This window comes from Entelurus aequoreus, linkage group LG02 (assembly GCF_033978785.1).
Source record: "Entelurus aequoreus isolate RoL-2023_Sb linkage group LG02, RoL_Eaeq_v1.1, whole genome shotgun sequence".
NCBI lineage: Eukaryota > Metazoa > Chordata > Actinopteri > Syngnathiformes > Syngnathidae > Entelurus > Entelurus aequoreus.
In genome coordinates this window covers 84200195-84224210 of record NC_084732.1, presented here as the reverse complement: position 1 = coordinate 84224210, position 24016 = coordinate 84200195, and the positions used below count along the sequence as shown (strand labels likewise).

The following is a 24016-nucleotide window of genomic DNA, read 5'->3' as shown; positions in this document are numbered from 1 at the left end:
TACTTGAGTAGTTTTTTCACAACATACTTTTTACCTTTACTCAAGTAAATATTTGGGTGACTACTCCTTACTTTTACTTGAGTAATAAATCTCTAAAGTAACAGTACTCTTACTTGAGTACAATTCCTGGCTACTCTACCCACCTCTGGTCGTCATGAACATGCAGAATATATGCTTCTCTATCTTCTTGTTATGGGACATTCATCATCCGCTCTAACTTATATCTGTCAGTAAACTCGCCATGAAAACGCTAAAACATACCGGTGTAGTGAGTTTACATTATTCACCCAAGGAACTTTAGTTATTAGAGTTCCGGTTGGGCGGTTTTTCACGGGACACATTTCCGGTGTTGTCGTTTCCGGATGAGAAGATGCTGCTCCGTTATGGATTGAAGTAAAGTCTGAACGTCATTAAAACAGTTAGCGCCATCTTTTGACACTTCTTCCACGCCCGTCCTTGCACGCTACACCGCTACAACAAAAATGACAGGGAGAAGACGCCGCCGAAGGTGAGCCACGTAAATAAGACCGCCCACAAAACGGCGCATCCTGAAGCGAATGTCAGAAAGCGGCTTGAAGATGATCTGTAAAACATAATCTATGCAACATTTTGACCAAAGAACCACCATTACATGTTATGTAGACCACAATGTAGTGCATGTAACCATAGTGAGTGTGACTGTCGGGTGGTGATGTTAACTTTAGAGTGGGGGCCCTTCAGGAGTTTAATAATTCCAATAAATAAGAAATATTGAAGACCAACATTTTGCAAGTATGCTTGCCACAAATATGCAAGATGGCCGTCACCTCGCCGCATGTTTTACGACACGTATTATGACCATAACGTACGATTACAGCTTCCTCCCCTTGGAGTCACTGCTGTTACATAACAATGACTCCATGTTTTAGTCCCGCACTCAAGTTCAAGTTCGACATTTTGAAAGCGTATTTATTTGTTGTCAGCACTCACCTGTTCGGCTTGTCTGAGGACACGCAGCAAGTTGTTTCCCAGAGCAGCTTTGACTTGGTCATCAGACCATCCTCTTCTTAGCAGCTCCGCTACCAGACTGGGGACCTTGGACACGTCCTCAAGACCCTCTGGAAGTCTGACACCATGGGTTGTGACACGTGAATAACAAATACTAGCATATTTTCTTTTGTGCTTTAACACCGGTATCGAACCCGAAGTCAAAAAGGCTGTTTGAATCTCAAGGTTACATTTTTAAACCAAAATAATATATGGCGAACACCACCGGCTAGCTTATGTTCTAACTAGACCAGGGGTGTTAAACGTACAGAAGGCCCGCGAACAGGTTTTATCCGGCCCGCGGGATGAGTTTGCTAAGTATAAAAATTTGCCAACATTTTTAAATGAAAGAAGCAGCGGTTCTAAATGTGTCCACTAGATGTCGCAATAGCAATTCTTTGTATTTTTGTAGATGATGCTACATATGTAAAAAAAAAAAAAAACCACATGATGTTAGTGCACCAGTTGAGGAAAATGAGCAAACTACATAAAAAACATCCTGTAATTTCATTTTGATATTATTTTTTTTATCTTGATTAATTGAACATTAACACCAATGAGTTGACTGATGAACATTATCACATCATTTATTCAGAAAGTATAGATAACGACAAAGATATAATACTATTAACCGCAACATGTAAGTGTAAAAAAAACATTATGATTCGTACATTTTCAGAATGTTCTTGAAAACAATCTGAAGTTGTCTTTATTTTTAAGTTATCGTGCCGCAATTTTACCCAATTGGGAGTACATTATTCTCCATGTGGCCCCCGATCTAAAATGAGTTTGACACCCCTGAACTAGACCAACCTAACTCACGCTGCAGTTAATATCATCAACCAGCAGAGGGTGCTGCTGTAAAAATAAAAACAAAAGAAGAAATTTACTTATTTAGGGACAAGCTGTAGAAAATGAATGGATGAAAAATAAAAGAAAAAAACTGCTCACTACTGCAACTCGTTTTTTTCTTCCATTGTTCACGTCAGCTGTTCGTAAAAAGTCACAACCCTCCAGTCTTTTGACTGAGTTTGATACTTTTTCCAGCAAGGGCCACCTTCAGAAAATTGAATGATACAAACAGCCACTTTGATGCATTTTATACATTAAAGATGCTAAAAACAAATCAGTGTATTCCAATACATGCTAAGCTAGCTGAACAAAACATTGTTAGCTTTGTGTTAGAGCAGGCCTGGGCAATTATTTTGCCTTGGGGGTGCCAAATTTAGAGACAAAAATATGTCTGAGGGCCGGTATATCTATTTTCAGAAACACTAACATTATTTTGTAAAAATTAATTTAAACAAAAATAAGTAAAATATATATATATATTTTTTAATGTATATATATTTTTATCGATTTTTGCTAAATATATATATATATATATATATATATATATATATATATATATATATATATATATATATATATATATATATATATATATATATATATATTGTATAACAATCACATTTTAAAAATATGCTTTTAGACCAGGCTAAAAAAAATTTCTTTTTTTGTCATAAAGAAATACAATCATGTGTACGGGCTATATCTCTGCAGACTGTATTGATCTACATTGATATATAATGTATAAAATGTGTTTTTCTATGTTGATTTCATTAAAAAAAAAAATATATATATTTTTTTTCTGGTACCAATCGGTCTGCCTTTGCCAGTCAGTCGGCCTGGCGTCATTGTTCGCTTCATGTCTGATTTCTAAGTGTTTGCTTCATGCTCTTGTCGCGTAAGTTTTGCTTGTCTCCTAGCCTATGCTGAGTTTAGTTTTGAGTGCGATTGGCTTTGATTTGTTTGAGAATTTGATTTGTTTGAGAATTAAAGCATGTTCCTACCCGCAAGTCCTGTCCAGAGTGTTCTGTTTGCATCCCGGGGGAACGAACCGCGCAGTAAGCCGCAACCAAACCGTGACAAAAATGTTGTTGTACTTGAGCAATGACAATAAAGATGAATATTCAAAGATCCAAAATATTCCTTTTGGTGTGAAATCAACTCCGAAGTGCTAAATAATGACCTTGTAACGCCATCATAGTCGCCACCGAAGCCGATGATGCCAGCTCCTGCCACTTTCCTTATATGGTCAAAGTGATCTAGATGTAAATAACATTTTCAGTAGAATAATAAACCGTCATAAAGTTGCAAGATTGTACTTTACCTGCAACATCAGAGAGTGTAGCAGTCTGGCTACAAGTCACATAGTCGTTGTAAAAGTTAACCATTACAATTCCTCCCGTTTCGTTCTGGACAGACGTAGGACGTCACATGACACGAGCCTCCCATCTTGTTGAGTCTACACACACGTTCCACTCACCACTCTTCTGAGAACATCATCCGGAACGTTCCTCTTGTGTGGGCAGACGGCGAAGGCGGAGGAGTGGCTGAAGATGACGGGTGCCTCGGACATGTCCAACACCTGATTCATCACTCTCACGCTCACGTGAGACAAATCTATCAGCATTCCCACACGGTTCATTTCTGCGATCACTTGCTGCGGAACATACAATAAAAGTTGACTTAATTCATGTTCTACCAATAATCACATGACTTTTACATCCGGCAAACATTCATTCACACCTTTAAATGATAAATGGGTTATACTTGTATAGCGCTTTTCTACCTTCAAGGTACTCAAAGCGCTTTGACAGTATTTCCACATTCACCCATTCACACACACATTCACACACTGATGGCGGGAGCTGCCATGCAAGGCGCTAACCAGCAGCCATCAGGAGCAAGGGTGAAGTGTCTTGCCCAAGGACACAACGGACGTGACTAGGATGGTAGAAGGTTTGGACATTTTATAGTCTTCAATTAACAATAGTAATTCTCAATTATTTTCTGGTACGCAGGTTTGCTTTTATGGTGCGATCGAGGACCTCTGAACAGAGTAGGACAACAAAACGCCTGCCAGAAATAATAAATAATAATAATAGACTTTATTTATTACGCACTTTTTATTTAAATACATCTTAAAAAGCTATACTACATACTAATATTTAAAACACTGAAAGCTTAGCCATTAAAACAGATAAAATATTAAAACCCTATCAGTGAAGTATGAGAAACACAAGACATGCAACATTCTAACTGTGTCTATTTATTTTAAAATATATACAAACCCCAAAACCAGTGAAGTTGGCACGTTGTGTAAATGGTAAATAAAAACAGAATACAATGATTTGCAAATCATTTTCAACTTATATTCAATTGAATAGACTGCAAAGACAAAATACTTAACGTTCGAACTGGAAAACTTTTGTTATTTATTGCAAATATTAGCTCATTTGGAATTTAATGCCTGCAACATGTTTCAGAAAAGCTGGCACAAGTGGCAAAAAAGACTGCGAAGGTTCAAACACTTATTTGGAACATCCCGCAGGTGAACCAGCTAATTGGGAACAGGTGGGTGCCATGATTGGGTATAAAAGCAGCTTCCATGAAATGCTCAGTCATTCACAAACAAGGATGGGCGAGGGTCTCCACTTTGTGAACAAATTTGTGAGCAAATTATTTAATTTATTTCTCAAACAGCTATTGCAAGGAATTTAGGGATTTCACCATCTACGGTCAGTAAAATCATCAAAAGGTTCAGAGAATCTGGAGAAATCACTGCACGTAAGCGATGATATTACAGACCTTCGATCCCTCAGGCGGTACTGCATCTCAAAAACCGACATCAGTGTGCAAAGGATATCACCACATGGGTTCAGGAACACTTCAGAAAACCACTGTCAGTAACAACAGTTTGTCGCTACATCTGTAAGTATGCAAAGCGAAAGTCATTTATCAACAACACCCAGAAACGCCGCCGGCTTCGCTGGGCCCAAGCTCATCTAAGATGGACTGATGCAAAGTCAGGACATCTACTCAACAGTAAGTAGGACAAAGCTAATATTTCTAGATTACTCATACTATACTGAATTACTGTTACTGTTGAAGACGGTAGAGCAGGAGCAAGACCGCTTACTCGACCACAACTTTTGTTGTAGACCATGGGCGAGCTACTCCGCCACTTTAATAAGCAAGATGCCTGTACCGTGCACTATAATCGATGTCTTTGGCACACTGTTCAGCTATTAATTGCACAATTTAGCAACCACGCCCCCCCAAAAAATATACACATATACATATATTTATATATATATATATATATATATATATATATATATATATATATATATATATATATATATATATATATATATATATATATATATATATATATATATATATATATATATATATATACAGAAGAGGCCAAAAGTTTGGACACACCTTCTCATTTCAATGTGTTTTCTTTATTTTCATGACTATTTACATTGTAGATTGTCACTAAAGGCATCAAAACTATGAATGAACACATGTGGAGTTATGTACTTAACAAAAAAAGGTGTAATAACTGAAAACATTTTATTTTCTCGTTTCTTCAAATTTGCTCTCATTACTGTTTTGCACACTGTTGGCATTCTCTCAATGAGCTTTAAAACCTGAAAGGGTTTTCATGACACAGGTGTCATAGTTTTGATGCCTTCGGTGACAATCTACAATGTAAATAGTCATGAAAATAAAGAAAACACATTGAAATGAGAAGGTGTGTCCAAACTTTTGGCCTGTACTATATATATGTATATATATACTGTATATATATATATATATATATACACGTATATATATATATCAATCAATCAATGTTTATTTATATAGCCCTAAATCACAAGTGTCTCAAAGGGCTGCACAAGCCACAACGACATCCTTGGTACAGAGCCCACATACGGGCAAGGAAAAACTCACCCCAGTGGGACGTCTGTGAATGACTATGAGAAACCTTGGAGAGGACCGCATATGTGCGTAACCCCCCCCCCCCCCCCCTATATATATATATATATAGCTTAACAAGGTGATCGATCACTCTAGTATGATTATAATCCATCCATTTTCTACCTCTTGTCCCTATTGATATTTTTATTTTCTCAAAACTATTTTTGTTGCAGTTTTTGTTCGTGTTTACAGATTCATTGAATAACTCCCTGGACACAGGAAAATTTAGACCAAAAGATTCAAATGAGTAGTTGATATTTTTGTTTAGTTACTGTACTGGACTCTCACTTTATCTAATAATTTAACAACTAATAATTCTAACGATATATTAATTCAACAATTCAATAACTATACCCACTTGGAAGAGTGATAACTACATCTGCGATCCCTTCTCAAAGTTTTTTATTTTTCACAATTTTTTTTTGGTTTTTCCTTGCCCGAATGTAGGTTTAGATCAGCGGATGTTGTTATGATCTTGTGAAGCCCATTCAGGTACTAGCAATGAAGGGCTATATACATAATAATGTCTTGATTGATTGATATTGTGTAGTAGTGTGTTCATCAAACAATTGTATGTAATAGAAGAGAACTGATTAATTTATTGTGTTCATACTGTGAAACTGTCAATAGTGCTCACCATAAATACATTGAAACATGTGATCGATATCCATATCGGTATCGGCTGATCTCACTCTTGGATGATCGGTAGCACAAAACCCTGATAGGAACATTCCTAAAATAATAGTGGACTGACCTTGCCAAATGGAGATAATCCATCGTGTTGAGAGGCTTCTGCTCCAGTGTCCACAAGCCAGTTATCTGCCCTGATAATACAAACATTTAACATGTTCCATTAAACCAGCCAATCAATGCAGACCAGGTGAGGTTCTTAAAAAATACCGGTGCCAAAATATTGGTACCAGTTGAAGCAGTGACATGCAGTCAGTGGAGGCAGGTGAGGCGGGGCCTCACGTGCCATCATGGAAAGAAAAAAAATGTAAAAAGAAAAACAATTAATTAAATTGTTATATGTATCCAGTGATTATACTATAAAGTTATTTTCCATTTAACTTCACCATTTTTAGATTATTTTTATTCAAAATCGCTGAATTTTCCCATTTGCCGTTCGAATACTGAGAAGAGACGGTGCGGTGATCAGCAGCCAGTTGAGGCACGTCACTCAGTTGTGCCTCAACATGGATTGCGGACTCGGCTAACTGCTGGCCTGCTGTGCAGTGAGACTGTATTGCTATATGAATTATATTATACATTTCCATTGTTTAGTTAGCTGAGGTATATAATGTACAGTGTATTTTGTCAACAACTGTATGTGTGTAACATATTTCTTGTGCTGAGCAATCATAAAACTGCTGCGAAGATGCACTGGCTGAGGCTCGCAGTAATCCCACCTCCTTGTGCCGGCTAATGCACCCCCGCCGCAGAACGCACCCCCCGACGGGAGCGCCACATCAACCAAAGCCCACACTCAAACCCCCCACGTGAAAGACCGAATCCACCCAAAAAAGCCACTCAACAAGAAGCCAAAAAGTGCAAAAATAACAATGCTCGCGTTGGAGGAGCTGCGAATGACCGCCGGGCCACAACATTAGGTACACCTGCAGACTGCAGCACGGATTTCATATTTCATTCATTCACAACTCCGCCAACACGAACATCACTGCCCCCGCACCCTCTGGCTTCCTACCAAATAACTTTTCCAAATAGATCCAATCTTGCACGCGGAAAGCCCTAGTGCGGGCCCCAGCCAACAACACTCGCGTCAGGCGGCGCACTCCACGGCGGGGGCGCACCTTCCAGCACAACAGCGGCGCATGGACTTCATTTATAAGTAAAGGAAAGACCATAATAACGTTTTTTTTTATTAAATGTGCTTTTTTGTGTGCTACAGTTTGTATGTGTAAAGTTAAAGTTAAGTTAAAGTACCAATGATTGTCACACACACACTAGGTGTAATGAAATTTGTCCTCTGCATTTGACCGATCCCCTTGTTCACCCCCTAGGAGGTGAGGGGAGCAGTGGCGCCGCGTCCGGGAATAATTTTTGGTGATTTAACCCCCAATTCCAACCCTTGATGCTGAGTGCCAAGCAGGGAAGAATGCTGGTATGAGCTTTTAAACACAACCCGTTAACTTCTGCCAATCAAATGGTGAATAAGATACTCTTTAGGGTTCATATGTTTGTAAATCTGACTGTGATGAAGTCAGTGCCTCACCAGCCATGAACCTCACCGCACGTCACTGGGTAGAAGTAGGAGGTCACTGTGCTTTGTATGACCTCACTGCAGGCTTTGTAAGGTTGTGTTACCTCCAAACTAAACTCAATTGATTTCTAATCCACCTTTTTTCTCTTTTCATGTTCCCAAATAAGAATCGATAAGAGAACTGAATCGTTAAGCAGAATCGAAAGTGGAATCGGAACCGTAAAAATCCTATCAATTCCCATCCCTAACCAACCGGATCTTCTAGTAAATGTGATATCCCTGGGATCTCAGCAGGAATGTCCCTTAATCTCCTCAACACAACGTGCGCTGCCAACACACACATATACACATAGTCATGCATATTTGCAGGCTCCCCTCACCTCCCAGGGGGTGAACAAGGGGATGGGTCAAATGCAGAGGACAAATTTCACCACACTTAGTGTGTGTGACAATCATTGGTACTTTAACTTTAACACATGCACTCACTCACACACACACACATTCTTGTATTTGTTACCTTCTTGACACCTCTGAAAAATGGCTACCTCTTTAGGACCACCCTTTCTAGATGGGACAAGCGGTAGAAAATGGACGGATGGATAGATGTATTTACAGCATTAATATATACAAACTATGCAAATATAAAAAAGGTAAGCTTTTAATTTTTTGTTTGTAATTGGTTTTTAATCTTCATTATTTACTTCGTTATTACAGTATGTCTCTATGTACATATATATATATATATATATTTTTTTTTTTTTAAATTAATTTTGGCCAAAGGGGGGGCACATTTCAATTTCTTACACACACTTGTTATTTCATATGTTGACCAGAGGGGGAGCACTTTAAAAACCAACACACAGTCAATTTGAAAACTCCCTCCTTTTTGAGACCACCCTAATGTTGATAGATTTCACCACCAGGGGTGCAAATGAGACATTCTCTAGTAGAAGTAGATGCAATGGTTTTCCGTATTGGGACCATGATTTATGTCATCACTTGTTCACACCTCCTCATATGGAAGGTACTTTTCCTTCTTGATGTCACAAGAAGGGGAGAAATACAAGAAAACACACACACACACAGTCATGCATATTTGCAGTAACACACACACAACCTACCAGGGCGTGTTGCAGGAGTGTGTGAGGGTGAGGTAGCGCACCCCCAACTGGTAGAATGTCCGCAGTGTGCTCAGACTGCTGTCAATGGAGTGACCTCCCTCCACCCCGATCAGACTGGCCGTCTTGTTGCGACCGAACGCCTCCATGATGTCTGCGAGTAACAATTAAGGACAACAGGTGACGCCCTTTCGCACCTGAATCGTCGTTACGGTCGAGTGCGACGCCGCCCACCTTGGCTGCTGCTGGCGAACATGAAATAGTCGGGGTATTTGTGACACATCCTGTGGATCACGTCAATCTGCTCCAGGGTCTGTCTGACGGCATCTTTGTACTGACTGGCACACGGCACATAGGCCGACCAGAACTGAAAGTGGCACAGATGTTCATGTTGTTTACTCCATCTTAGTCTGGAGTGTACATTCGATAAGCCTTATTTAAATGAGGTTTTTTGCGTGTCACCATGGAGACACTCATTTCCCTCCACATCCATGCATCATACTCCAACCTACGGTGTTTTACTATGTCGTAGAACATGCAGCACACTATTATAATAAAAAAATCCTAGTTTTGAGATTTGTTTTTCAAATGGAGACTTATGAATAATACATAAAGTAATAAAAAAACAGACAACAAAACAAATACCGTATTTTTCGGAGTATAAGTCGCACCGGCCGAAAATGCATAATAAAAACGGAAAAAAACATATATAAGTCGCATTGGAGTATAAATCGCATTTTTGGGGGGAAATTTATTTGATAAAACCCAACACCAAGAATAGACATTTGAAAGGCAATTTAAAATAAATAAAGAATAGTGAACAACAGGCTGAATAAAATACAATCCTCATAAAAACAATTAGATTCAATATTAGCTAGCTGACAACGAGCCCGCTAATTGATAGCTGACATTTAATGTGCCAATCGCTAACTGGCAACTAATGTGCTGACAATTAACACGGCAATAAATAGCGGACAACTAGGATGTTAATTGCGAGCTGCGAACTTGCGCGCTAAAAGCTAGCTATTGTGAATGCTAACATAAATATAATGATAGTATTTATTATGTTTTATGTTACGATTTATTCACATTCAACTAAATGGGAGTGTGTTGGCTCGATGTTGAAGTTAAAGATATGTGGCTGTAGAAAAAATTGGATTTAAGAACGGCCAACTTCTAAAAATAACGACATTGAACGTAAAGTCTATTTTGTCCGACTGTGAAGTCATCCAAACAAAAATGGCGGATAGCCATGGTGACTCAGAAAGGTCACAACAAACACAAATGCCACAAGACAATATCATTACCGTATTTTTCGGAGTATAAGTCGCGCCGGCCGAAAATGCATAATAAAGAAGGAAAAAAACATATAAGGCGCAATGGAGTATAAGTCGCATTTTTTGGGGAAATTTATTTGATAAAACCCAACATCAAGAATAGACATTTGAAAGGCAATTTAAAATAAATAAAGAATAGTGAACAACAGGCTGAATAAGTGTACGTTATATGAGGCATAAATAACCAACTGAGAACGTGCCTGGTATGTTAACGTAACATATTATGGTAAGAGTCATTCAAATAACTATAACATATAGAACATGCTATACGTTTACCAAACAATCTGTCACTCCTAATCGCTAAATCCCATGAAATCTTATACGTCTAGTCTCTTACGTGAATGAGCTAAATAATATTATTTGATATTTTACGGTAATGTGTTAATAATTTCACACATAAGTCGCTCCTGAGTATAAGTCGCACCCACGGCCAAACTATGAAAAAAACTGCGACTTATAGTCCGAATAATACGGTACATTTAATTTGTTTTGCTGTCTGCTGGCTCTAAGCAGCGCCTTAAGTCATCAAGTAGCTGTATGAAATGATAAAAATACATTTCATGTTCATGTCGTTATGCTCCATCTTAGTCTGCCATGGGAGTGTTCACTGCTCTTCTTTATCCAGGGTTATGGTACCGATTTACTGCAGTTACAACCACAGCGGCACCGGGACAATAAAATAGATCATGAGACTTAGGGCCGGGTGTACTAAAGGTTGGTGTGCGCAGAGGATGGCGTCTCTTGAATGAGTGCAATCTCGGTTTTTATGAACATGCTGACACTGCTGGTTACGCCACCTTTATGTTGCGTTTTGTTAGTGTTCTTCTGTGTTTCGTTTGAGTTCCTGTAACGTGCTTTTATTTTGGCGGCCTTTCCGGTTTTGTTGTTTTCCATTGGCTGCTCCACTTCTGGCCTTTCCCCTCACCTGTTTCCTTTTTTTTTTTTTATAAGAATTTATTAATCAATCAAACAAAACAATACCACAACAATGCAATCCAATTCCAAAACCAAACCCGACCCAGCAACACCCAGAATAGCAACACCTAGAGCCATCGAGAGGACACACAAACATGACACAGAACAATCTAAAAGTAGTGAAACAAAAATGAATATTATCAACAACAGTATCAATATTAGTAACGATTTCAACATAGCAGTGATTAAAAAATCCCTCATTGACATTATCATTACAGACATTAATAAAAATAAAAAAATAAAAATGAACAATAGTGTCACAGTGGCTTACACTTGCATCGCATCTCATAAGCTTGACAACACATTGTGTCCAATATTTTCTACAAAGATATAATAAGTCATATTTTTGGTTCATTTAATAGTTAAAACAAATTTAAATAATGGATCCCATATTCCAATATATGACTCATTATTACCTAAACTAAATGCAGTTTTTTCTACTGATATCATTTCCACAGCTTGTGTGTACCAGTCAGAATGTGTTGGACTATCAACATCTATCCATTTTTTTAATATTACCCTTTTTGTTATTATGCATATTGAAAGAAATGCATTTTTACTCTTTGATGACACGTTACTAAATTGATGGAGATCCCCAAGAATACAAGTTTGTAGTGTCATTGGAATGTTTATATTAAGGAATGTGATTGCTTCTTATGTTGTTTTTAACCATAACTCTTTTATTCTCTGACATATCCACAATAAATGAACAAGCTGGTTTCCTGTTTGCAATCAAGACTATTTAAATTGACCCTTTCCTCTACCTTCGTTGTCGGGACATTGTTATCGATTCTCTGTTGTACTGATGACTTTGATCCCAAGCTCTTGTACGCTTGAACTTTGTGGATGACGTCTGCTCCACAATTCCTGTGTTTCAGCAGTTTGTTTTGTTTTCTTTCCTAGTCTGTCCAGGCAGAGCTCTTTCCCATTGCTCTCGCTTTTTGTTCGTTTATTGATAAATACCCCTTTTCGTTCGTCTGCATCCTTAAAATCACAACAATCTCCCGCGTCTTCCACGACGCCCCGCTTGTCAACGCCTGACACATGGAGAATATACGCTGATTATCGGGGCTGGGAATCTTTGGGCAGCCAACGATTCAATCCGATTCCGTTTCTCGGGGTGACAATTTGATTCAGAATCGTTTCTCGATTTAACATGATTCGATTCAAACCCAGTGTTTCCCACACATTCATTTATTTGTGTCCTTTCTAGCTTCTCAAGCAAATCATATAGTTGATGTAGATGCCCATATAGGCTGTTCAGATTTACTTTACAAAAGAGAAGTGTAGGATACTTCTCTTGTTGCCTTATTTGTATTTGACCACTACTGTTTTCTGTTTATTTGTTACTGACTGTGGCAGGACACCTCTGCCTGTTTCACTTTATGTTGCTGGTAAATAATATGGTTGTAGTAGTAGGCTAAAGTTAAATTATTTAGTATGCACTAATTAAAGGGGCAGAGCTTTAAGAGACATTTTAGCTTTTATATTTTATAAGATATATTTTTTGTAAGAACCACAATTAATAAATATATTTCAGTGAATAACTTATTGTTCAAATCTGTATATAAATATGTACATAAAGTGTTGTAATTATATTGTAAAATATAATTTTAAAACAAAACTGTTATTATTAATTAGTAAGTATACATTTTTTGAGCCTTTTTAGAGAAAATCATATCATTGTAGTAAATTATGCAAATTACTCGATATCATTGTGACCACGCCCATAGCCACGCCCCCACCGCCACAGGTATCTTGGCAGTTTATGGGAAACACTGAAACCGATTCTCATAATGCGTTACTTGGTATGATAATTCAATTGAAACTTTTTCATAACAGGTTACAGGTTAGAAAAGTTCCTTTTGGTTGCATGGAGATGGTCTAAACCAGGGGTGTCAAACTAATTTGATCTCAGGGGTCGCATGGAGGAAAATCTGTGCACACGCGGGCCGGACTATTAAAATCATTGCATTAAAACAAAAAAATAAAGACAACTTCAGATTGTTTTCTTTGTCTTACTTTGGCCAAAAATAGAACACACACATTCCGAAAATATTACAATAAAATATAGAAAAAAATACTGGCAGCTGTAAAGTTTAGATCCATGAAGGAAAGAAGAAAGTGAATGAATGTTTACAACTGAATACATTTAGATATGCATAAAACATTTTTTCTTTTGTATTATTTTTTTTTAAATTAATTAAGTAACATTTATGACAACCTTTTTCCAAAACACAATATAGAATGTGAGATATAACAGGATAATGCATACATTTGTTTTCCAAAGGTTTACAAAAAAGTGGGACCCCAAAAATTTACTGTTGGACCCCATTTTTATGACTTGATGGGGTCCCTGGGATCCCATTTTGAAAATTCCTAGCGCCAACACTGATGGAGTATTGGTGCGTGCAAAACAGCAGCAGGCGGCTGTGGCCTGCGGGCCGGTTCTAATACTAATCAAATATCACCCCGGGGGCCATAGATAATTCATTCACGGGCCGGATCTGGCCCGCGGGCCTTGACTTTGACACCTAAGGTCTAAAAGCATATCTTTGAAAATGTGATTGTTATACAATATTACAATATATATATATTTTTGTATTTAAAAAAACATATTTAAATATACATATCAAAAATCGTTTAAAAATATATTTATTTTTGTATATATAAAAAAAAAAATCTAAATATACATAACAAAAATCGATACACATATTTTTTTATTTTACACATTTTATTTTTTTAGAAAATGGATGGATCAATCAATCAATCAATCAATGTTTATTTATATAGCCCTAAATCACAAGTGTCTCAAAGGGCTGTACAAGCCACAACGACATCCTCGGTACAGAGCCCACATACGGGCAAGGAAAAACTCACCCCAGTGGGACGTCGGTGAATGACTATGAGAAACCTTGGAGAGGACCGCATATGTGGGTAACCCCCCCCCCTCTAGGGGAGACCGAAAGCAACGGATGTCGAGTGGGTCTGACATGGATGGACGTATTTACAACATTGATAATATATACAAACTATGCAAATATAAAAAAGGTAAGCTTTTTTTTTTTTTTGTAATTGGTTTTTAATCTTGATTGTAAGATACATCCTCAGATGCACTGGGACACATCCTCAGTGATGTGCCTGAGATCACCGGGGGTTTCGGGTCTTTCAACATCATACCCCCTCCCTCAGGTGACCCAGCCAGGGTTGATCAGACCCCAGCTTGTGTCCCAGTAGCATTGGCCCACAGTTCGCTCCTCCTGATCCAAAGCCATCTAGAGGCTCTCTCTGCTGCCTCCATGGTGGTCTTGATGGCCTTCCTTTTTCCATCACCTGTGATGCCAAGTAGTGTAAACACTTTGCACAGTGAGCGGCCAGCAAAGCCTCGATTCTGGCTGTGTGCTCGTCGAATTGGTGCCACACTTTGTGTTGGCTTGCAGGAGGCCACTTGATACGAGACTGCTTAATTACTTTGCTAGGAGCTGGAGGGTTTATCACATGGAGGTTCTGGGCTCTGTGGGGTGTCTCCCGGCCGGGCTCCTCAGTCGTCTCACCAGGACTCGGTCCTGTGCGCTGTGTGTCACTCTCCTGCACCAAGCATTTCATTCGACCCTGATGGATTTTTAGGCCACGCTCGTTCTTGAGGCTCTTTCCACAGATGCATCTTACGGTTGTCATTGTCGTTATTTACTTCGTTATTACAGTATGTCTCTATATACATATTTATTTTATTTTTTTAAATTAATATTGACCAAAGGGGGCGCATTTCAATTTCTTACACACACTTGTTATTACATATGTTGGCCAGAGGGGGAGCGCTTCAAATTTTTACACACACTTTTTTTGTTTAAATTGATTTTTACAAAATGATTTAGAATCGGGATGAATAAGAATGGTGATACGGATGTGAATCGACTCTTTTGTGAACCCCTACTGATCATCAGAATGCCCACAATACATGCAAGTATCATCATTTAGCACTCGCAATGTGATTTATCAAGACTACAACTGTTTTGCGGCGGCTGGTATGCGTCTATATTTAGCACGTTTAGAAGGTATGTGCAAACTGGCACACTTACGCACAAATGGTATGTTTGAGAAAGGAAAGACAGACGATGAAGGGAGAACACACCCGTGTGCGTGTCGAACATATTTGGCCTGCCAGAAATAGAACTATCAGCAAATCATTTTGTGGCTGCTGGATGACTTAAGGGGATTGGAACCTGCAGACATCAAAATGAATTCAAATTGATTTGTTTTCATTTGGTGATTCCTTTTGGCATTCGTTTAGTTGTTGGCCTAATATAACATATCCTATATATATCTACACGGTATCTTGTAAATATATAAAAAAACACACAATGGCAGAAACACACCACAGCACGTAGGTTACATGGTAGTAATGCACATTACCTGGGCTTGTGGTGGCGGATCTACGCTCTCACTGGTGCAACAAATACTTTTGTGACCAATTGTATTTGATTACAAAATAAACGCATGACAAAAGATATTTAATATGTGTGCATGTACGAGCCAGTCTGCCCCACAACAAGAGAATGGTGAAAAGGAAGAAACTTATTTGTCACGTTTGAATAAAAATGGCAGACTCGCGCAAAGCTCTTTGGGTAAACCTCTACCATACAGTAGGGAAGGGATTCATCTGGCCCCATTCTTGGGTGGAAGAGGGCGGGTTAATCATTTTTGCAATGCGGTCTGCTGAAAATGTTGGAAAGCGCCCCCCTACATAGCAAACTGACGCTGTGGTCAAAGTTGGAATTGCCACAAAACACATTAAAAGATATACAACACTCTACTGCCGTCTGGCGGCCAAAGTGGATAGTGCACGCCCCAAATTCGTCACGTTTCATGTGTCAGGTTAATCGTGACAAATGGGTCCATATAAATCCCCTTCCTACTGAGATATCCGATAAGGCAAAAAAACGTCAAATTCCATAACGGTTCATTTGGAGCAAGTTTTGAAGAAGGCGAGTTCGTTTTATACATGCCTCCATGATTTGAGTTCACATTTTAGGGACTTACGCGGATCTCAAAATACACAAAAACCGGTAAGAAAAGTTGGTTTGTCATAATAAAACATCTTTAAGTCAATCTTTCAGGTGGGGGAAGGAGAAGCTCCTCCCCCTCTCCTTCGGGTTATGAGGAAACACAAAACGGATAAGATCAAATATTATTTTCATCTGATCTTGGCACGACACTGAGGTGCGACACGCACTGACAGAAAAATGCTGCTAAAATCTGCAGTTTTTTTTAAAGAGTGTAGGTGTAGCTATTGTTGTGACCTAATGAATTGAAAATAATCAAGTTTATTTTCGACCGTGTCTGAAAACAAACTTCAAGATATACATTTAAACAGTGTACACCCGCCCGCGACCACGCCGCCCCCGCCCCCCCGCCTCCCGATATCGGAGGTCTCAAGGTTGGCAAGTATGTCATTTTACCACTGCGTACTTGTATGCAAATGTCAAAAAACGGGTTAAAAAAGTGAGTTTGGAGAAAAATGTAAGCAAAATGTACATCAAAACATAGCCAACACATGCCATCTAGACCAGTGTTTCTTTACCATAGGGCGAGCACCCCCTAGAAAGCTGGCAAAAAAAAAAGATCTGTTTGTCAGGTTTGGCTGCAGAGGAACTCAGTTGTAATACATTTTTGCACCACTTGTGGCAGTAATGACAATCTCAAACAAACAGAATAAGTCTGGAGCTATAGAGAAGTTACTGAAGCGCAAAAATTATGACTAAAGTGGTTTAGCTGTATTTTCATTTGCAGTTTAATTGTATTGAAAGTTTATTTATAATTAATTTAGTTTGAATGTATTCATTTTACATACTTGCCAACCCTCCCGTTTTTATCGGGAGACTCCCGGTATTCAGCGCCTCTCCCGATAACCTCCCGGCAGAAATTTTCTCCCGACAAACTCCCGGTATTCAGCCGGAGCTGGAGGCCACGCCCCCTCCAGCTCAATGCGGACCTGAGTGGGGACAGCCTGTTCTCACGTCCGCTTTCCCACAATATAAACAGCTTGCCTGCCCAATGACGTCATAACATCTACGGCTTTTAGAGAGTAGAGTGCACAACTGTGCACACAACAAGGAGACGAAGCAGAAGAACGACGAAGTTACAGACATGGCGACGCCGTCGACGAGCAAGATGAAGAAATACGCTTGCAAGTTCCAAAACGAATGGAAACAAGAATTTCAGTTCATCCAGGACAGTTCGAAGGGGAAGGGGTATGTTGCCTGTACATTTTGTAGAACAGACTTCTCCATTGAACACGGTGGCCGAAATGATATACTCATTCATGAACGGAGAAGTTAAACAGGACAATGCTGCCATCTACTGGATAGCCTCCGGAACACTGAAATTCAAGTATTTATTTTATTTATATGTATAATAAAATAAATATATATATATATATATATATAGCTAGAATTCACTGAAAGTCAAGTATTTCATACATTATATATATATATATATATATATATATATATATATATATATATATATATATATATATACATACAGTATATACATATATATATATATATATGACATACTTGAGTTGGTGAATTCTAGCTGTAAATATACTCTCCTCTTAAACACGCCCCCCCACCCGCGACCACGCCGCCCCCGCCCCCCCGCCTCCCGATATCGGAGGTCTCAAGGTTGGCAAGTATGTCATTTTACCACTGCGTACTTGTATGCAAATGTCTTTTTCATCGGTTTTTATGACTATATTTAATTAGTATTCATTTTTGTAATCAGCCTGACCTAAGCCTCGGCAATAATCTTTGTGATTAACGCATGCTTTCATATCATTTAACATGGTTTATCATGTTAAACTGTAAGTAGGCTTGATATTATTTTTGAATACGATTAAAATCAAGAGTAAGATTACTAATTCGTTGTTAATATTTGAATGGGCCCCAGAGCCCCTCTGTAGTGGAAAATGTGGGTCCCCTGGTCAAAAAATGTTAAGAACCCCTGATCAAGATCACAAGGAAGTGTTTAAAATATAGATTTTAAAATCCTTTAAAAAAGTGTTGTCCAGTATTCGGTACTGACGATACCCAAAAAAAGCAAGTATCGATGTATTTTCTGCGTTTGGTTTCAATTTGGTATCAAAGTATCGATACTTTCGACAACCCTAGAAATGCAAACCACAATCGTTAAGGAGTAGTAGTTTGCAGCAGTGTAGAATGCGAAAACTGTTTGTAATATCCTAAATACATATCAGAAATAGACTCTATTTTCCTGTATTCAAACACAGTGTTACTGTTCAAACTGTGTGTAACGTTACCGTGGCCGAAAATATGAAATACACTTGTTAAATAAAACAGCTGCCTTGTTTTTAATGAACACTTAGGCCTACTACGCTACTGCATTTTAATGTTGGTTGATTTTTTTTTTCTAAATAAAAAGAGCGATTCTCAAACTGTTTGTGTGTGTGTATTCTCCTCCTCCTAGTGGTACACCAAATAATCACTTGGTTAAAGTACAGTGTTTTATTTTTCTATATTCAAACACAGTGTTACTGTTCAAACTGTGTTTAATGTTAAAGTGGCCAAAAATATTAAATACACTTGTTAAATAAAACGTCTGCCTTGTTTTGAATGAATACTTAGGCCTACTACGCTACTGTATTTTAATGTTGGTTAATTATTTTTTTCTTAAAAAAAACAAAAAAACAGCGATTCTCAAACTGTTAAAGTGGTACTCCAAAGAATCACTTGGTTAAAGTACAGTGTTTTATTTTCCTATATTCAAACACAGTGTTACTGTTCAAACTGTGTTTAATGTTAAAGTGGCCAAAAATATTAAATACACTCGTTAAATAAAACGGCTTCCAGGCTTTTGATGAATACTTAGGCCTACTACGCTACTGTATTTTAATGTTGGTTAATTATTTTAAAAAAAAAAAAACACCCAACGATTCTCAAATTGTTAGTGTGTGTACTCTCTAGTGGTACACCAAATAATCACTTGGTTAAAGTACAGTGTTTTATTTTTCTATATTTAAACACAGTGTTACTGTTCAAACTGTGTGTAATGTTAAAATGGCCAAAACTATTAAATACACTTGTTAAATAAAACAGCTGCCATGCTTTTGATGAATACTTAGGCCTAGTACGCTACTGTATTTTTGTTGATTAATTATTTTTTCTAAATAAAAAAAAAACAGCGATTCTCAAACTGTTAGTGTGTGTACTCTCCTCCTCCTAGTGGTACACCAAATAATCACTTGGTTAAAGTACAGTGTTTTATTTTTCCATATTCAAACACAGTGATACTGTTCAAACTATGTGTAATGTTACAGTGGCCAAAAATATTAAATACACTTGTTAAATAAAAAGGCTGCCATGCTTTTGATGAATACTTAGGCCTACTACGCTACTGTATTTTAATGTTGGTTAATCTTTTTTTTTTTTTTAAAACAGCGATTCTCAAACTGATAGTGTGTGTACTCTTCTCCTCCTAGTGGTACACCAAATAATCCCTTGGTTAAAGTACAGTGTTTTACTTTTGTATATTCAAACACAGTGTTACTGTGCAAACTGTCTGTAATGGTAAAGTGGCCAAAAATATTAAATACACTTGTTAAACAAATAAAATAATGTTGGTTATTTATTTTTTCTACAAAAAAAAGTTTGACAACCACTGTTTACATTATTATGCAGATGTAGCTAATGAGGTGAAGATACAAATAGTAAATATTAAAACGTACCTGCGCTCCCAGACGCCCCTTCTGAATCTTTGGGATGTTGGTGTGTGTTGTTCCCAGAGTGTTCAGGTCCACTTTGTTCAGCTGGTTGTCGAACTGTTGTCGAAGTTGCCAAGGCAGGTCGTTGTGGCTGCAGAATGAGAAAAAAAATGATTTAAAACAGCATTTTTACTTAAAAAGTATTTTCTCACCCGTCGATGAGCGGCGTCTCAGACATCAACTGCAGAGCTCTGCTCATGTTCAGGTCCTGGGCCCAGGTGACCGCCCCACACACCAGACACAAAACCACTGACTGCGCTAACATTTTTTCACTCGTTCACAAACAATTATCGTGTCCCTGACTTCCTGCAGCATTTGCCTGTAATGAACTTTGTGGTTGTAATCTTCAACTGTGACCTCAAGGCAAAAGCTCCTCCTCTGGTGTGTCTTGTCGTAAACTGCAAACGGTAGCTCCACCGTCTGACCACAGCTATTACTCAATACTTGTCGGTTAATGGATAGTCAAGCTGCTGGCTGAGCGGCAGAATGGGAATTTAACCAGCTAACTTTCACCTGACCCGACCTTTCGTGTTGCGTTCAAGTTGCTATTTTTGGGGGGGGAAGTTGGCACATCATCCGCTATCCTTATGTGAGACGTGAACACATGTCTCTCTCTTTTCTGGGCATTCTAAATAGTGAAAAACTGTTAGTAAGAGGCGGCTAACTATGGTGCTTGACCTATATTGCCTATAAAGCTCCCTTAAATATCCACAAACCTCTTAACGGGTTAAAATTAAGATTAAGATTAGTTTATTTCAAAGGGGACAATGCAATTTCATAAAACACATGACTACACATGTTTAAAAAAGCCAGAATTAGCCAGAAGGCTAGTTTTCATCTGTAGTCCCCTGGCCATGATGTGAAAAAAGGCAGTAAAATTAAAATTTAAAAGGAAAAGAAAGAGAGAGAGAAAAATTTAAAAAAAAGCACACAATACATATACGATATGATAAAAAATAAAATACAACATCACAACAGGCTCATCTTTTAGTGCTGGCAGCTGTACATTTGTCACATTAATTGCATAATTATTTCGTTATCAACAATCTGTTGAGTGTGACAAGAACTCACATGGTTTTCCTCTTTTCTGTACGTTCTAAACAAAACAAACAAACGAACAAAAACAACAACTTCTAGCATTGATTGGAAGACTTCCAAATTTCCAGTCTTTAGACTTAAACAACCTTTGAACTAAACGTATGACGGATAAAACAACTTCAGCTCACACACAGCTTCATGAAATAACTAAATAAACCATTAAACAATTAAATTACTATGAAATCATAAAATAAGACTAAATCAAAAATTAAATACATCAATAAATATTAAATATTGGAATAATTAATCAAAAGATAATATAATATACATTTAATTCTCCTAAAATCATTAAATGATTAATTAAATCGTAAAATAATTTGATTTATTATTAAAATACATTTGACCATTATTTACAATCTTTATGTGAGACAACATTCTAAATAGTAAAAAGCTACTAGCAAGCGGTGGCTAACAATGCAGGTAAATGGAATTGACCTATTTCACCCATAAATCCTCCAAATCCCTCTAAAAGAAACATCCAAAAACCTTTAAAGGGGAAAATTAATTTGTCTAATTGATTAATTACATCAAGAAATAATGACATGAACAATTAAATAATTAATTAAATGTTGAAAGTATTTTGCTCATCATTCACAATTTTTATGTGAGACAAGAACACACATGCCTTTCTCTTTTCTCTGCGTTTTATATAGTTTTAAAAAACCATGCCGGCATTGCTTTAAGACTCAACAGGCTTCAGACCAAAGCAATCATTGGACTAAATTCGCATTAGCCCCGCCCCCTGACGTCATGAAGCGCTGACAGAGCTCTTCATGAAATAATTGAATAAATCGTTACACCATGAAAGTTATTTAAATTGTGAAATATTTAATTAAATCATGAAGTAAATACATTGATAACTAGAAAATGTTTAAATAATTAATTAAACGATTAAATAATTGAATATAACTTTTATTCCACTTAAATCATCAAATATTTAATGAAATCATGAAATGACGTTATCAAAATTGAAAAACGGTACCACTCTTTTTTTACGATAACGTTGTGACTGAGCTGCCATTATTTTATAGTAAAATCTACAGTTGTATTTAAAGTGTGTTACGGTAAATTAAATAAATGTAAAATAAATTAAATAAATGGTGCCAGTGTTTTTTTTTTTATGGTAAGATTCTGACAACAGAGCTGACACTTCTTATTTTTTCAATGTAAAAAATCTACAATTGTAGTTTTTATAGTGTGTTACTATAAATAGAAAAACAGAACCACTGTTTTCCATCCGTCCATCCATCCTTTTTCTACCGCTTGTCCCTTTTGGGGTTGTGGGGGGTGCTGGAGCTTATCTCAGCTGCATTCGGGCGGAAGGCGGGGTACACCCTGGAAAAGTCGCCACCTCATCGCAGGTACCACTGTTTTATTAAAATAAAATTGTGTTGACTGAGCTGCCAGTTTTTTAATTGTAAAATGTACGTTTGTTGTTTTAACAGCATATTACAGTAAATGGAATTTTTTATTTTTTTTTTAAATATATTGTTATTTTTTCAGTGTTCAATTTAATAAATAACTTGCTTGAAATCATAATTTGGGCAGAATTCAAAAAATGTATTTTTATTTTAAGAAATTTTTTTTGGACAATATAAAATGAGTGGTATTATTAGAAAATATTGAAACTGAAAACAGGATTGTCAAACTTGTATTCATTGAGGGACACCGCTCGTAACAGCAAATAATATATATATTTTTACACAAATATTTGTTAATTCTATATATTTTTTTGAACACTGTAAAAAAACAACTAGATTTCACAATAAAAACAATTAAAAGCAAATTTTTTTTACATCATATAAATGAAAAATGGTACCACAGTTTTCACTGTAAAATCTATGGTTGTGTATTACTGTAAATGAAAAAATGATACCGCAGTTGTCTTTTTATTTAGGATGAAATTTGGCGAGTATGCTACCATTTTTTTTTTTTTTACTGTAAAAATCATTTTGACGGTGCAAAATTCAATGGATAACTTGCTTTAAAAATCATGAGTCAAGACAAAGTCAATATGACGCCAGTAAACAACACCAAAACTTTAAATGTTCCATTGAAAATAAAGAACATTACACACATCACTCAAAAATCTGTAAAAATGTTTTAGTATGACTTTGAAGCCGCACCGCTTGATGGATTGTCGGCCCATTACGGCTACCGTAGTCAGAGATACAAGTATTACTATGGTGTGTGTATGAGCACCGCAAAATGGCATCCATTAGCAGACATTATCTGGCGTTTTGTTTCGCAACATTATGCAAAAGCAACTTTTCTTACCTTCTGGTACCTGCTAATGTGTATTTGAGACCTGCATAAGTCCTGAAAATTTGCACACGTCCGCCACTGTAGTCCGTGCCGTTACCGTAGTCGATAAGTTTCTTCTTTTTCTCTATCTTCTTGTTATGGGACATTCATCCTCCGCTGTTGCCATTTCTAATATAAAGTAGTGTTAAGTTCTCAGAGAATAATTTCGCCACACCTAGTGTGTGTGTGACAATCATTGGTACTTTAACTTTACTTATATCTCACTATGGAAGCGCTAAATACTACCAGTGTTTATATAATTCCCCCACGGAACTTTAGTTATTAGAGTTCCGGTCGGACGGTTTTTCACGGGACACAT

The 24016-nt window shown here is 37.4% G+C and overlaps 1 protein-coding gene across 3 annotated transcripts in view; it reads right to left on the bottom strand.

Moving 5' to 3' along the window:
• dpep1 (dipeptidase 1) overlaps positions 1-24016 on the bottom strand; it is a 43051-nt gene that overhangs the window by 1524 nt on the left and 17511 nt on the right. For 2 of the 3 annotated variants that reach the window (XM_062033572.1, XM_062033564.1), the window contains 8 exons: positions 20260-20386; positions 9436-9568; positions 9205-9355; positions 6617-6686; positions 3356-3532; positions 3200-3284; positions 3059-3134; positions 970-1105 (listed from right to left, as the gene is read on the bottom strand). In XM_062033572.1, the coding sequence (XP_061889556.1) occupies positions 970-1105; positions 3059-3134; positions 3200-3284; positions 3356-3532; positions 6617-6686; positions 9205-9355; positions 9436-9568; positions 20260-20386 (955 nt within the window). Of the gene's footprint in view, positions 1-969; positions 1106-3058; positions 3135-3199; positions 3285-3355; positions 3533-6616; positions 6687-9204; positions 9356-9435; positions 9569-20259; positions 20387-20447; positions 21507-24016 lie in introns of those variants that run through there. The other variant, XM_062033554.1, reaches the window with a different exon arrangement.